General features: G+C 38.4%; 1 protein-coding gene across 2 annotated transcripts in view; it reads right to left on the reverse strand.

Moving 5' to 3' along the window:
- AP4E1 (adaptor related protein complex 4 subunit epsilon 1) overlaps window positions 1-16,154 on the reverse strand; it is a 102,656-nt gene that overhangs the window by 44,641 nt on the left and 41,861 nt on the right. For both annotated transcript variants that reach the window (XR_004432001.1, XM_033190123.1), the window contains exons 14-15: window positions 11,726-12,028; window positions 1,894-2,008 (exon numbers count right to left, since the gene is read on the reverse strand). Coding sequence is in view for 1 of the 2 variants with exons in the window: in XM_033190123.1 (XP_033046014.1) it covers window positions 1,894-2,008; window positions 11,726-12,028 (418 nt within the window). In the remaining variant the exon portion in view is untranslated. The remainder of the gene's footprint in view (window positions 1-1,893; window positions 2,009-11,725; window positions 12,029-16,154) is intronic.

Raw genomic sequence — 16,154 nt, forward strand, 5'->3', positions numbered from 1 at the left:
AATCAATTCATAAAAAGAATGTAACAATTAAAATATATATGTACCTGACACCAGAGCATCCAAATATATAAAGCAAATACCCCTGATTCAGTAATAGTTGGGGGCTTCAAAACACTGCACTCTCAGCATTGAACGAATTATCTAGCACTTCAATGTTTATTGCAGAGCACTATTCAAAGTAGCCAAGATACGGAATCAACCTAATATGGAATCAACCTAGGTGTCCAACAACAGATGAATGGATAAAGAAAATGATGTGGTATATATACAAAGTGAAATAATATTCAGCCATAAAAACAAATGAAATCCTGTCATTCATGGCAACATGGATGAAACCAAAGGACATTATATTAAGTGAAATAAATCAGGAACAGAAAGTTAAACACCACATGTTCTCTCTCGTATGTGGAAACTAAAGAAAGTTGATCTCATAGAAGTAAAAATTAGAATACAGTATACTAGGGGCTAGGAAGGGTGGGGGAAAGGGAAGAATAGGGTAAAGGATAAAAAATTACAGCTAGATAGAAGAAATAAGTTCTAGTGTTCTACACCACTACAGAATTACTATAGTTTAACAATAAAGTATTACATAGTCTCAAAAACTAAAAGAAATATATTGAATGTTCCCAACACAAAGAAATGATACATGTTTGAGATGATGGATATGCTAATTACTATTATCTGAACACTATACATGGATTGAAACATCACTATATTCCCCATGAATATGTATATCTGTCAATTAAGAAAATAAAATTTAAAAATAAATAAATAAATATAAGACCGCTCAAAATAAAAACGAAAGTCACTAGTCCATAGTAACCAAGGTTGTTTTCTGAAACCTTTCCACAGATATGCTCAGACTAATATGTGTCAGCCTATCAGCACAGTGAACAACATGATACTCCTACCTTCAAGTTCTTTCACGTAGCCATAAAAAAGAATGAGATCATGTCTTTAGCAGGGACATGGATGGAGCTGGAGGCCATCCTTAGCAAATTAGTGCAGGAACAGAAAACCAAATATTGCACATTCTCACTTGAAAGTGGGAGCTAAATGATGAAAACACATGGACACATAGAGGGAAACAACACATGCTGGGACCTTTCAGAGGGTGGAGGGTGAAAGCAGGGTGAGGATCAGGAAAACTAATGGGTACTAGGCTTAATACTTGGGTGATGAAATAAGCTGAACAATAAACCCCCATGATACAAGTTTACCTATGTAACAAACCTGCACTTGTACCCGTGAACTAAAAAGTTTAAATTGAAAAAAAAAAGTTTCCCATAAAGATCATTATGTTAATAAATATATTACTCCAAAAAAAAAAGTTCTTCAAAATTTCAGTATAATGGCCAGTTGCAGTGGCTCACACCTGTAATCCCAGCACTTTGGGAGGTCAACAATCACTTGAGGCCAGAAGTTTGAAACCAGCCTGACCAACAGGGTGAAACACCATCTCTACTAAAAATACAAAAATTAGCTGGGTGTGGTGGCACCCACCTGTAATTCCAGCTACTTGGGAGGCTAAGGCACAAGAATCGCTTAAGCCTGGGAGGCAGAGGTTGCAGTGAGCCCAGATCGTGCCACTGCACTGCAGCCTGAGTGACAGAGCAAGACTTTCGTCTCAAAAAAATAAATAAATAAATTCCAGTATGACTACCATATCTTAGGTATTTGTGGATAGACAGCCTATGTCTTTAGGAATATCTCTTGGCTAACTTTTTTTTTCCTCTGGGTGTCTGAAAACCTAGTCAGAGCAAACAAATCACCAGTGAATCATTAAAAGAGGAATAATAGAAAGTAATTATCTTTATTTATTTACTTACATGACTATAATATCAAAAATTACATCCCTACACTCTAGCTTAACACAAATCCATGAAAAATTACCTTTTTCCTGAGAAAGCTTTTCCTCCTGGCGTTGATGGTGAGGTTTGTAAGGTGCTGCACCCTGACTGAGTCCTTCAGCCACAAAACCATCCAGAAAAGATAAAGAAGCATCTACCTATATTAAAATTAAGCAAAAATTAGGAATTAAATAAATTTATCCTAAGTAGATTATACAGTCACATAAATAATTTTAGCCCATATATATTTTTAAAAACTCTAAATGAGAAATGAAAACTTCAATTCTAAAAATGCTACCACACCCAGGCACGGTGGCTCATAACTATAATTCCAGCACTTTGGGAGGCCAAAATGGGCAGATCACTTGAGGCCAGGAGTTTGAGACTAGCCTCGCCAACATGGCAAAACCCCATCTCTACTAAAACTACAAAAAAATTAGCTGGGCATGGTCACGCACCTGTAGTCTCAGCACAGCCACCACCCGGGAGGCTGCAGCAGAACTGCTTGAACCTGGAAAGCAGACTGTGCCACTGCACTCCAGTCTGGGCGACAGAACAAGACCCCATCTCAAAAAATGAATGAATGAATGAATGAATGAAAATGCTACCCAACTCTCTAGCTTTCTGAAACATCTATAATCAGATCACCTGCCTAGGAATCTAACAATATAAATCATTTGCACTTACTATTAATTTCATTGCAGTGGAGAATATATTTTTGAGCATCAAATATGTTACAGCATCCTACTAGGTTCTATAATTGAGACAAAGGAAGACACAGTTCCTACTCTGAGCAGAACTGTAACCCACCAGAAGAAACAGACATATACTATGAGGTATGGTAACTGTAGTGGTTTCCTGCTGCAGGGGCTAAAATCAAGGCTTTGGCAGGGCTGCTTCCTTCTGGATGTACCCGGGGAATCCGTTTCTTGTTTCTTCCAGCTTTTAGTTAGAGACTGCCAGCATTCCTTGACTTGTGGCCACATCATTCCAATCTCTGCTTTTGTTGTTTCTTTGCCTTCTCCTCTGTAACCTCTTGTTTCACTTTTATAAGGATCCTTGTGATTATATCATGCCTAGCTACATAATCTAGTATAACTGCCCCATCACAAAATATTTAATTTCATCACATCTACCAAGTTCCCTTTAATATTTAAGGACAAGCACAAATTCCAGAGATTAAGACATGGACATCTTTGCAAGGGCCATTATTCAGCCTCCCACAGTGCCTTTGATTTAAATATCCTAATATAACTGAAAATTATTTTTCACAAATCTATGGAAAATTACTTAATTTCACCAGGAAAAGTCTTAGGAGAATAATTTTTAATGAATAAATAAGAGATGAAGAAAGAATGACAGGGAAAGGAGAAAAGAAGGAGATGAACAAAAACGATAAACAAGTGGAGAGAGCAGTGATGACCTCAGAAACCAAAGACTTGCCTCTCCTGATTTAGCCAAGTATATACAAATAGCTCAGATAATTTAGAATAGCAAATAATTATCAAACATAAAAATGGCACCTCATTCTCTGAATCTGGAAAGGTTTCGCTTGAATAAGATTCTTAGGCTGCGCATGGTAGCTCACGCCTGTAATCCCAGCACTCTGGGAGGCTGAGGTGGGCGGATCACCTGAGGTCATGAGTTCGAGACCAGCCTGACCAACATGGTGAAACTCCGTCTCTACTAAAATACAAAAATGAGCCAGGCGTGGTGGTGGGTGCCTGTAATCCCAGCTACTCGGGAGGCTGAGACAGGAGAATCACTTGAACCTGGGAGGAGGAAGTTGCAGTGAGCCGAGATTGTGCCATTGCATTCCAGCCTGGGTGACAAGAGTGAAACTTCATCTCAAAAAAAAAAAAAAGATTCTTGAGATGAGGCTATGTCAACATCATTATCTTTTATTGGAGGAAAAGGCAAGTGTAGTTACTCCCTAGTAAATACTATGTGTAGCATATTCATTCATCATTTCAATAAACATCTCTGGAATGCCCAGCAAATACTAAACCAAGGCCTCTGTCCTTGAGGAACTACTGAAAGAACTAATGAAGAAATGTTCAAAATGAATACAAGCCATGAAAATCTGAGTCAAAATGAGTGGAAATATTACCCTTTTTTCTCATTCTCAACTAATTTGAATAATTCTAATTACCTTTGAAAGTTTTCTAGACCAGGCACAGTGGCTCACATCTGTAATCCCAGCACTTTGGGAGGCCAAGGTGGGTGGATCACTAGGTTAGGAGTTCAAGACCAGCCTGGCCAATATGGTGCCACCCTGTCTCTGCTAAAATTACAGAAAAAATTAGCCAGGCATGGTGGCGCACACCTGCAGTCCCAGGTACTCGGGAGGCTGAGGCAGAAGAATCACTTGAACCCGGGAGGCAGAGGTTGCAGTCAGCCGAGATCGTGCCACTGTACTCCAGCCTGGGTGGCAGAGCAAGACTCCATCTCAAAAAAAAAAAAAAAAAAAGAAAGTTTTCTAATTTACACCTGAGGGAGATCATGATATGAAATAAAGAGAGTGAGTATTAAGTGAGAACTTTAGGTTAAAAGGGGTGGTGGCAAAAAGTAGGTGGGAAACTAAAAGGTGGGTGATCGGGCTCCAAAATGGTAAAGATTTTAACACATAGATAGACAAAATAAAAGGGAAAACCACTTCTTTAGGATTCTCAAATAGAGGAGGAATAAAATGACACAGAATTTCAAAGGAGATTAAAAGAAGATAGCCAAACATGTGGAGGTTCCTGAAAAGTGGCATGGCCACGGGGAGTATAAAAGCTCTGAGAACCTTCCTCCATAGCTTGCCCTATGCATCTCCTTCCTCTGTATCCTCTGCAATATAGTTTATAATAAACCAGTATGCTAACACAAATCAAGGAGGAAGTGTGGAATAATGCTAATGAGATATTGCCCAATTCATGAATCACTACTAAAAATCAATTTGTGTGCACCCCACTGTTGCCACCACCAGCATGTGTGCATGCCACCTCTGGAGGCCCAAGGACTGGCACACCCAATCCTGCCACTGCCAGGACTCATATACACTGCCCAGGGATCTAACAACCAGTATGCCCAGCCAACCACTGCTACCAGTGGTGCACAAGGATCAATTCACCTAATGTTCTATCTTCAACAAAGCCTTTCTACAACCTCCACTAACAACCACAGCCTAAGCCATTCTATTAGTCCGTTCTTGCACTGCTACAAAGAAACACATGAGACTGGGTAATTTATTAAAAAAAAAAAAAAAGAAAAGAAAAGGTTTCATTGGCTCACGGATCTGCAGGCTGTACAAGAAGCATGATACTGGCATCTGTTCAGCTTCTTGTAAGGCCTCAGGAAGCTTTTACTTATGGAGGAGGATAAAGCAAAAGCAAGCATATCACATGGTGAAAGCAGGAGCCAAAGGGAGAGTCCGGGGTGTGTGTGTGTGTGCGCGCGTGTGTGTGCGTGCACGCGCGCACACGTGTGGTGGGGGGAGGTGCTATACTTTACAATAACCAGATCTCTCGAGAATTCACTCTCTATCAAGAGGATAGCACCGAGCCATGAGGTATCTGCCTTCATGACCCAAACAACTCCCACCAGGCCCTACCTCCAACACTGGGGATTACAATTCAACGTGAGATTTGGGCAGGAGCTCCAAACCATATCACCACTGAGGAACTCACAGACATCACTGATTACGATTATAGTTGAAGAAATCATTTGGAAACTATACTACTGTACCCATCCAGAATCAAAGCCCAAGCACCTTGTTAACCAACATCACAGACACATCTATAGGGAGAGGTCTTTCCCTACTAAAGGGAATCCATAAACTTAGAACCAACTGCTATGATGCCAGATACACATATGTCAATGTGAGGACACAAGAAAAATAAAGCAAAGAAACATAACACCTTCAAAGGAACACAGTAACTCTCCGGCGGCAGATCCCAAAAAATCTATAAAATGCTTGAAAAAAAATCAAAATAATGATCTTAAGGAAACTCAAAAGATACAAGAGAACACACAAAAACAAAACAAAAATAAATCAAGAAAACAATTCATGATCTGAATGAGAAATTCAACAAAGAGGTAGACATCATAAATAAGAAACAAACAGAACTCCTAGCACTGAAGAATTCAATGAATGAAATAAAAAGTATAACCAAGAGCTTCAACAATAGACTAGATTGAGAAGGGAGGATCTCCAAATTTGAAGACATGCCTTTGAAATAAACCAGACAAAAATAAATAAATAAAACAGAATAAAGAAAGCATATGTGACATATGAGACAACATAAAGCAAACAAATATTTGGATTTTGAGAGTTTAAAGACAAAATGGGTGAAGGCACAGAAAACCTAATTGAAAAATAATAGCTAAAGACTTCCCAAGTCTTGCAAGAGATACAGACATCCATACGCAGGAAGCTCAAAAGAGCCTCAAAGAGATTCAACCTGGCCGGGTTGAATCCAGTACTGATTCTAAATAGGAAGAAGAGTGTCTCTTTTGGAGAACTGCAGTGAAGATATTTATATCCTGTGACAGTCTCTTAATATAGACTAATTCAGGAATGTCTCTTATTTGTTGATTTTAAGACATACATATCTGGTGTACATACGATACTTTGATACATGCATAGAATGTGTAATACATAAATCAGAGTATTTAGGATATCCATCACCTCTAACATTTATCATTTGTGTTGGGAACATTTCAAATTTTATCTTTATTTTGAAATATACAAATAATACACAATTATTACTAACTATAATCACCCTACTGTGCTATCAAACACTAGAACTTACTCCTCTTATCTAAGTATTTTACTAACCATTAACCAACCATTCTTCTTCCCTGTCCCCTGACCCTTCCGAGCTTTATTCTCTACCTCCGTAAGATGCACATTTTTAACTTCTACCTATGCATAAAAACATGTAATATTTGACTTTCTGTGCCATGCTTATTTTACTTCATAGTGAAATAAGTCCCATCTATGTTGCTAGGATATTATTTAGTTGAATAATATTCCATTGTGTATACATACCACATTTTCTTTATCCATGTGTCCATTGGCAGACACTTAGGTTGATTCCATATTTTGGCTATTGTGAATAGTACTACAGTGAACATGGGGGTGCAGGTATACCTTTGAAATAATGATTTACTTGCCATTGGATAAATACCCAGGGGTGGGATTGCTGGGTTTTACAGTAGTTCAATTTTTGTTTTTTGAAAACTCTCCATACTGTTTTCTATAATGGCTATCTTAACTTACATTCCTACTAACAGTGCATGAGTTTCCTTTTTTCTGCATCCTTGGCAACATTTGTTATTTTTTGTCTCCTTGATAACAGGCATTGTAACTGAAATAAGATAATATCTCATGGTGGTTTTGATTTACATCTCCCTGATGATTTGTGATGTTTAGCATTTTTTTGTTTACCTGTTGGCCATGAAATGTCTGTTGATGACCTTTGCCCACCTTTAAATGGGATTTTTTTTTTTCTTTTTTGGCTGTTGAATTGAGTTCCTTATATATTCTGGATATTAGTCCCTTGTTTGTAAATATTTTTTCCTAGTCTACAGATTGTTTCTTCACTCTATTGATTGTATCGTTTGCTGTGCATAAGCTTTTGACCTTAATACAGTCCCATTTGTCATTTTTGCCTTTTTTGCCTGTGCTTTTGAAGTCTTAGCCATAAATCTTTGCCTCAACCAATGTCCTAAAGCATTTCCTGTACGTTTTCTTCTAGTAGTGTTATAGTTTTGGATCTTACATTATTTAATTCATTGAGTTGATTTTTTTATATGGTGAGAGATAGGGATCTCATTTCATTATTCCGCATGCTGATATCAAGGCTTTTCAACACTATTTATTGAAGAGGCTGTCATTTCCCCAATATATATTCTTGGCACTTTGACTGAAAATCAGTTAGTCATAAATACACGAATTTTTTTCTGGGTTCTCTCTGTTCCATTGGTTTGTATGTCTTTTTTTCCTACCAATACCATGTTGTTTTGGTTACTACAGCTTTGTAGTGTATTTTGAAATTGGGTAGTGTGATGCCTCCAGCTTTGTTTTTTTTTTTTTGTTTAGTATTGTATTGGCTATTTAGAGTCTCGTGGTTCTCTACAAATTTTAGGGTTGTTTTTTCTATTTCTGAAGATTGTCATTGGTATTTTGATAGTACACTGAATCTGTAGATGGCTTTGAGTAATATGGGCATTTTAACAATATTCATGTGATCCATGAGCATGGGATGTATTTCCATTTGTTTCTATCCTCTTTAGTTTCTTTTATCAGCGTTTTGAGGTTCTCCTTGTACAGGTCTTCCACCTCCCTGGTTAAATTTATTCCAAGTATTGTTTTTTTTTTTGTAGCTGTTGTAAATGGCATTACTTTTTTTTTTTTTTCCAGCTAGTTTGTTATTGGTGTACAGAAATGCTACTGATTTTTGTATGTTGATTTTGTATCCTGAATCTTTACTGAATTCTTTTATCGGCTCTAAGAACTTTATGTTGGAGTCTTTAGGTTTTTCTATATGTAAGATCATGTCATCTGCAAAAAGGGACAATTTGACTTCCTCTTTTCCAATTTAGATCCCTTTCTTTCTTTTGCCTGATTGCTCTGGTTAGGTCTTCCAGTACTATGTTGAATAGGAGTGATGAAAATGGGCATCCTTGCCTTTTTCCAATTCTTAGAGGAAGTGCCTTCAGTTTTTCCTTATTCATTGTGATATGGGCTTTGGATTTGTCATATATGGGCTTTATGGTGTTGAGTATGTTTTTTCTTTGCTTAATTTCCTGTGAGTTTTTATCATGATGGGATGTTGGATTCTACCAAATGAATTCTCTGCATCTATTGAGATGATCATATGGTTTTTGTCCTTCATTCTGTTAATATGAAGTATTACATTTATTGATTTGTGTATGCTGAACCATCCTTCCATTTCTGGGAAAATTCCACTTGATCATAGTGTATTATCTTTTTGATGTGTTATTGAATTCAGTTTTCCAGTATTTTGTTGAGAATTTTTGCTCCTATGTTCATCTGGGATATTGGCTTATAATTTGTTGTTGTTTTTGTTGTGTCCTTGTCTAGTTTTGGTATCAGGGTAATGCTGGCCACATAAAACGAGTTAGGAAGAATGTCCTCCTCTTCAATTTTTTGGACTAGTTTAAGAAGAGGTGGTGCTAGTTCTTCTTTATAAATTTGCTAGAATTCATTTGTAAAGTTGTCTTGTAAGCTTTTTCTCTGTTGGGAGACTTACTATTAGTGATTCAATATCACTATTCATTCAGGTTTTCTATTTCTTCTTTGTGCAATCTTGGTAGATGTGTCCAGGAATTTATTCGTTTCCATCAGGTTTTCCAGTTTGTTAGTGTACAGTTGTTTATAGTCATCTCTAATAATCATTTGTATTTCTGTGGTAGCCATTGCAATGGCTACTTTTTTGTTTCTGGTTTTACTTATTTGAATCTTCTCTCTTTCTTGATTAGTGTAGCCAGCAGTTTATCAATTTTGTTTATTGTTCAAAATAACCAACTTTTTGTCTCACTGGTTTTTTTTTTTTTTTGTATCTTTTTTAAGTTTCCATTTTTTTATTTCTGGTCTGATCTTTACTATTTATTTCCTTCTACTAATGTTGACTTTGGTTTCTTCTTCCTTTCTAGTCCCTTGAGGTGCATTATAAGGTTGCTCATTTGAAATCCTTCTACTTTTGTGATATATGTGTTTATTGCTATAAACTTCCCTCTTAGCACTGTTTTTGCCATATTACATAGGTTTTGGTAAGTTGTGTTTGAATTTCCATTTTTATTAGATTCAAGAAATGTTTTTATTTCCTTCTTAATTTCTTCACTGACCTAATCGTCACTCAGAAATATGTTGTTTTGATTTTCATATATTTGTTCAGTTTCCAAAGTACCTCTTATTATTGATTTCTAGTTTTATTACATGCAGCTTGAGAAAATACTTGCTATGATTTTAATTTTTTCAAATTGTTGAGACTTTTTTTTTTTTTTTTTTTGAGGCGGAGTCTCGCTCTGTCACCCGGACTGGAGTGCAGTGGCCGGATCTCAGCTCACTGCAAGCTCTGCCTCCCGGGTTTACGCCATTCTCCTGCCTCAGCCTCCCGAGTAGCTGGGACTACAGGCGCCCGCCACCTCGCCCGGCTAGTTTTTGTATTTTTAGTAGAGATGGGGTTTCACCGTGTTAGCCAGGATGGTCTCGATCTCCTGACCTCGTGATCCGCCCGTCTCGGCCTCCCAAAGTGCTGGGATTACAGGCTTGAGCCACCGCGCCCGGCCTGTTGAGACTTTTTTGTGGCCTAACATATGGTCTGTCCTGGAGAATGTTCCATGTGTTGAGAAGAATGTGTATTCTGCAGCTGTTGAATAAAATGTTCTGTAAATATCTGTTAGGTCCATTTGGTCTAGAATGCAAATTAAGTTTGACGCTTCTTTGTTGATTTTCTGTCTAGATGATGTGTCTTAACTGAAAGTGATGTGTCAAGGCTTCCAGCTATGATTGTATGGGGTTCTACCTCTCTCTTAAGTTTCAATAATATTTGTTTTATATATATTTGCTTTAGTGTTGGGTACATATGTATTTACAAATGTTATATGTCCTCGGTGAATTGTTCCCTTCATCATTACATAATGACATTTCTTGTCTCCTTTATATTTTTTTCCAAGTCCATTTTGTCTGATATAACATTAGCTACTCTTACATGCTTTTGATTTCTGTTTGCATAGTTATTTTTATTCATCCCTTCATCTTTACAGGTGAGTGAGTTTCTTATAGGCAGCATATAGCTGGATCTTGTTTTGTTATCTATTCAGTCAGCCTATATATTTTAATTGGGGACTTTAAATTGTTAAGGTTGTTATGGATAGTTGAGGACTTACTCCTGTCATTTTGTTGATTGTTTTATACATTTTTTCGTTTCTTCCTTTTTCACTGTTTACCTGTATGGATTTTGTGGGTGTGATGATAATATTTGATTCCTTTTTCTTTCTCAGTTGTGTATCTGCCTTACCAGTGAGTTTTATACTTTCATGTGTTTTCATGTTGGTAGTTATCTTTTCACTCCCAGATGTAAGACTCCCTCAAACATTTCTTTTAGGGTTGGTCTAGTGGGGATGAATTCCCTCAGTTTTTACCTGTCTGGGAAAGACTTTATTTCTTCTTTATGCTGTGTATAGTATACTTACTTGTCTAGCAGTTTCTGGGGTTTTTTTTCCAACGCTTTGAGTGTATCTTCCCATTTTCTCCTTGCCTATAAAATAAGGTTTCTGCTAAGAAATCCACTCTTAGTCTGATAGGGATACTTTTATATGTGTGACTTGATACTTCTCTCTTGCTGTTTTTAGAAATCTCTCTTTGTAATTTGACTGTTGTCAGTTTGACTATAATGTGCTTTGGTGAAGACCTTTTTAAGGTTGAATCTTTTTTTTTTTTTTGAGATAGAGTTTCCCTCTTGTTGCCCAGGCTGGAGTGCAATGGTGCAATCTCTGCTCACTGCAACCTTTGCCTCTCAAGTTCAAGCAATTCTCCTGTCTCAGTCTCCCGAGTAGCTGGGATTACAGGCATGCACCACCATGCCCAGCTGATTCTGCATTTTTAGCAGAGATGGGGTTTCTCCATGTTGGTCAGGCTAGTCTCAAACTCCTGATCTCAGGTGATCTGCCCACCTCAGCCTCCCAAAGTGCTGGGAGCTCTCAGATTCCCTGTCATACTAATGTGAGAAAGAACTCCAACATTCACCTTAAATGCTACAGAAACCACATTTTGATATATTCCTGACATGTCACAAATCCAAGAATTACTCTATATTTAATGACAATGCAATTTTTAAAAAGATGGAACACCAATGTCTTACCGCCAAGTCTTCACAACTCCTGTCAACTGGAAGCAAGCTCGTCATAAGTTCCACATTCTCATGCAAATGTTTTAATTCAAATGCATGTTGTCTCATACAAGTATCCAAAGATATGGTAAATTCATGGATTAATCTCTCAACTGTATCAGAAGAGTGTGCCTGAGGTGTCAATTTGGTCACAGCAGCAATTAACCAGGTTTTTGTTTCTGAAGACACAGAGTCATTCATAAGTAACTTGTAGAGCTTAGCTATAACTTCTGCTGGCGTTTCCTTATCTAAGAGGTAGGAATATTCCCCTAATACCTGTAAATAAAACAAAGTGATACTTATATAGAAATATCAAGTTATACAGTAGACTATACTCAAATCTAAACAAAGTGCCTACTGCTGGAGTGAATTTAAAGTAGATTAAACATCCTCTCATGGTGAAAAAATTATTAAAGATACAACTGTATATTTTAGGTTCAAAATTATACCAATAATTCAAAATGGTTTTCCCCACCATTGTCATTAACAATACATAAAGCAGCATACCTTTACAAGTTTCTGAACTTCTGGAGTTGGTTGTTGGTTTTTATAAGCACTATCACATCCTGTTACTATTTTCCAGTAAGCATTTAAATGATAGTTCTCATGTAATGATGGTTCTTACTACATAGTAAGAGGCACTTAAAGTGTTTCATAAAAATACAGATTTCTAGGCTTTACCCCCAGATATTCTGATTTAGTATGCCTGTGGTCCCCAAGGATATACATTTGAATATGCATCAGCTGATTCTGATGTAGACAGTTCACAGAAGACTTTAAGAAACAGTTATTGGCCAGGCACGGTGGCTCACGCCTGTAATCCCAGCACTTCAGGAGGCCGAGGTGGGTGGATCACCTGAGGAGTTCGAAACCAGCCTGGCCAACATGGTGAAACCCCGTCTCTAGTAAAAATTAAAAAATTAGCCAGATGTGGTGGCACACGCCTATAGTCTCAGCTACTCAGAAGGCTGAGGCAGGAGAATCACTTGAACCTGGGAGGCAGAAGTTGCAATGAGCTGGGATCATACCACTGCACTCCAGCCTGGGCAAGACAGCAAGACTCCATCTCAAAAAAAAGAAAAAAAAAAAAAAAGAAATGCTTATCTGTGTCACACATCTAACTTAGGTGACATACAATCCTGTAAGTGAAAGAACTGATAGGGACAGAAGGCAGAGAAATTCTAGGCAGAAAAGGGTGGGGTCCCTGGTGAAGCCCCACCCGCAAGCCAAAAAGCCTGAAACCATGGCCCAAAGTAAGAACTTATATCCATATCCCTATTTTCCCATTCAAATGTTGCCTTTTCCTAAACCACCCATGACCCTGCCCTGCCATGCCCCATCCTGTGCCTATAAAGACCCCAGACTCAGCCAGCATGGAGGAAGAAGCAGCGGGATGTCGGAGAGAAGTGGCTTTACTTCAGAGGGACAGCTTGACAGCATAACTTCAAAGAAGAATCCAGCCAGAGATGGCTGGACTTCTGGAGAACATTACCTTCGCCTCTCCAGTCCCCCTGTCAGCTCCCCTTCCTGCTGAGATCCACTTTCACCGGCAACAAAATCCCCTGCATTTATCATCCTTCAATTCATTCACGTGACCTCATTTTTCCTGGACACCAGACAAGAGCTCAGGAGTGAGTGCAGATACAAAAGGGCCCACTGAGCTGTTAACACTTGAGCTGTCTGCTGATGGCAGAGCTAAAAGAGCAGTGTAACACGCTCACTGGGGCTTCAGGAGTCACAGGTACTCCCCACTAGATGCTGCCATGGGGCCCACACAGAGTTTTGCTCCTGCCAGAGCCCAGAAGCACTCACTCTGGCTCCCGCACCCACTCACCTGCAGGCTCACCCTCCCGCGAGGGGCTGAGAGCTGCAGGATGAGTAAGGGAAGCACCTGTCCCAAAGCCTACAAAGGGGTCAAGGGAAATTTCATGTTTTAGAATCATTAATAAACTGATAATTCAGGAAGTATGAAATCTTTCTGATACGGTTTGGCTCTGTGCTCCCACCCAAATCTCACCTTGAATTGTAATAATCCCCCACATGTCAAGGGCAGGACCAGGTGGAAATAACTGAATCATGGGGGCAGTTTCCCCTGCTGTTTTTGTGATAGTAAGTTCTCACAAGATCTGATGCTTTTATGAGGGGCTTCACTCGGCCTCACTCTTTCTCCTGCCGCCCTGTAAAGAGGTGGCTTCTGCCATGATTTTAAGTTTCCTGAGGCCTCCCCAGCCATGTGGAACTGTAAGTCAACTAAACCTCTTTTCTTTACAAATTACCCAGTCTCGGATATTTCTTCATAGCAGTGTGAGAATGGACTATTACACTTTCCTAAATGGTGTTTATGGAATAATTTCATGTCTTTGGTATAATATCGGTACCAGTAAGAAAAGAAGGAGGCTGGGTGATAGGCAAGGGAAAATGTATAGCTAGTAAGAAGGAAGAGAAGAGAAGGAAAAATAAATAGGACTAAATGAGTTCAATCCTTAAACAGTATGATTATTTTTAGGGTGGTTTTAGAAAAAATGGAAGGTAGCTCCAGAAGAACAGGTAACAAAAGTCCCAGTTCAAAAATCAATGATAATGGATGTCTGCTTCTGGGAAGATGGAGAAGACGTATTTATCCCTATTCTTCCTATTAAGTATACCTAAAAACCCTTGATATTATATATAAAACATACAGCAGATTATCTGTTGTTTCATTTACCCCAGACTAGATATGGAGAGCCAGAAACTTGGAAATGCAAATGGGCACAGACAAAAAGCCCCAAGAGGAGCCTGCCCTCAGGTCAATAAGCCAAGAGGACAGAAAACTTTCAGATAATAACCCTCCTACTCCGGCCAAATACCACACAGAAAAATCTGCAGCCCCACCCATACTAGCAAAGGCAGAGTGGAGAATCAAGACTTCTACCCTCACCAGGCTAAAGAGGTACCCCAAACTCCCCAGCAGGGTGGGAACTGAGAAGGCTGAGTGAGGAGTCAGGACTTTCATCCCCACTGAGCTGTAGAGAGGCCTACTCCTCTGCAGTGTCAGTAGAGACTGGGCAGGGAGCCTGCACTTCACCTCCACCGAGGAGAAATGCAGTGCCCCTGCCTTTCTCTGTTGGGAGTGTGTCAGTGGAAACCTGATGGAGTCAGGATTTTCCCCACTGTTCAGCAAGCCACCCCCTCATAGTGTCAGTGTAGGCCACAGAACTAAAAAGGTCAATAGCCTTCTCTCAACAATTAATAGGACTAGACCAAGAATCAGCAAGGATATAGAAAAACTCAACAACACCATCACAACAGACTTTACAGAACACACCACACAGAAAAAGCAAAATAGATACTTTTCAAGCAACCACAGAACATATACCAAGATAGACTGTGCCTTGAGTAAAACAAACCTCAAATATGAAAGAACAGAAATCACACATAGTATTTTCTCTAATCACAATGAAATCAAACTAGAAATCAGTAACAAAGATAACAGAAAATTTTCTAAACACTCAGAAACTAAACAATACTTTTCTCAATAATCCATGACTCAAAGATAAGTCCCAAAGGGGAAAAAAAAACAAAAAACAAACAAACAAAAAAAACACTGAACTATTGAATGAAAATTCAGTCAAGAGATTTTTCTTTAAGAAAATTGAATTTGTAATTTAATAACTCCCCTAAAAATCTGCAAGTCCAAATGGTTTCACTGGAAAATTCTACCAAATTTTTAAAGGAAAATTAACAGCAACTTTATGCAAATTCCTCCAGAAAACAGGAGGGCCATTCCCAAGTCATGTTATGAAACTAGTATTTACTTTGATACCAAAACTGGAATACCACAAAAATGAAAACTACAGACCAATAGCCCTCACGACACTAGATAAAATTCTTAACGAAGTCTCAAGAAATCTACAAGAACACTCCTAGAACTATTAAGTTAGTTCAGCAAGACTGTAGATTACAAGCTCAAAATACAAAATCTATTGTATTTGTATATACAGTTGGCCCTCTGCATCTAAAGGGAATTGGTTTCAGGACTCCCTGTGGATGCCTGAATCCGAAAATAGTACTGAACCCAACTGCCATCAATTGGAAAATGCTTCTGATCATGTCTTACACTCACAAATTTAATGCCTTTTCCATCTTAACTAAGATCTCACCATGCACTATGACCATAACTTTTGTAGTGTAAGATATGACAGCAAAACTAACAGGATTTTTTTTTCCTTCTTCACAATTTCACAGAGACAATTTCCCTTCTTACTGTAGAATTTTACAACCTCAGCATATGTTTCTTTGCTCATTAAGTCAAGAACTTTCACCTTTTCACTTAAAGGAACCATTTTTATAGCTTCTCTTTGGCATATCCAAATTGCCAGCATCACAACTCTTGTGCTGTGGGACCATGATTAAGTAAATAAAG

This window comes from Trachypithecus francoisi, unplaced genomic scaffold (genome assembly GCF_009764315.1).
Source record: "Trachypithecus francoisi isolate TF-2019V2 unplaced genomic scaffold, Tfra_2.0 Lachesis_group3, whole genome shotgun sequence".
Lineage (NCBI taxonomy): Eukaryota > Metazoa > Chordata > Mammalia > Primates > Cercopithecidae > Trachypithecus > Trachypithecus francoisi.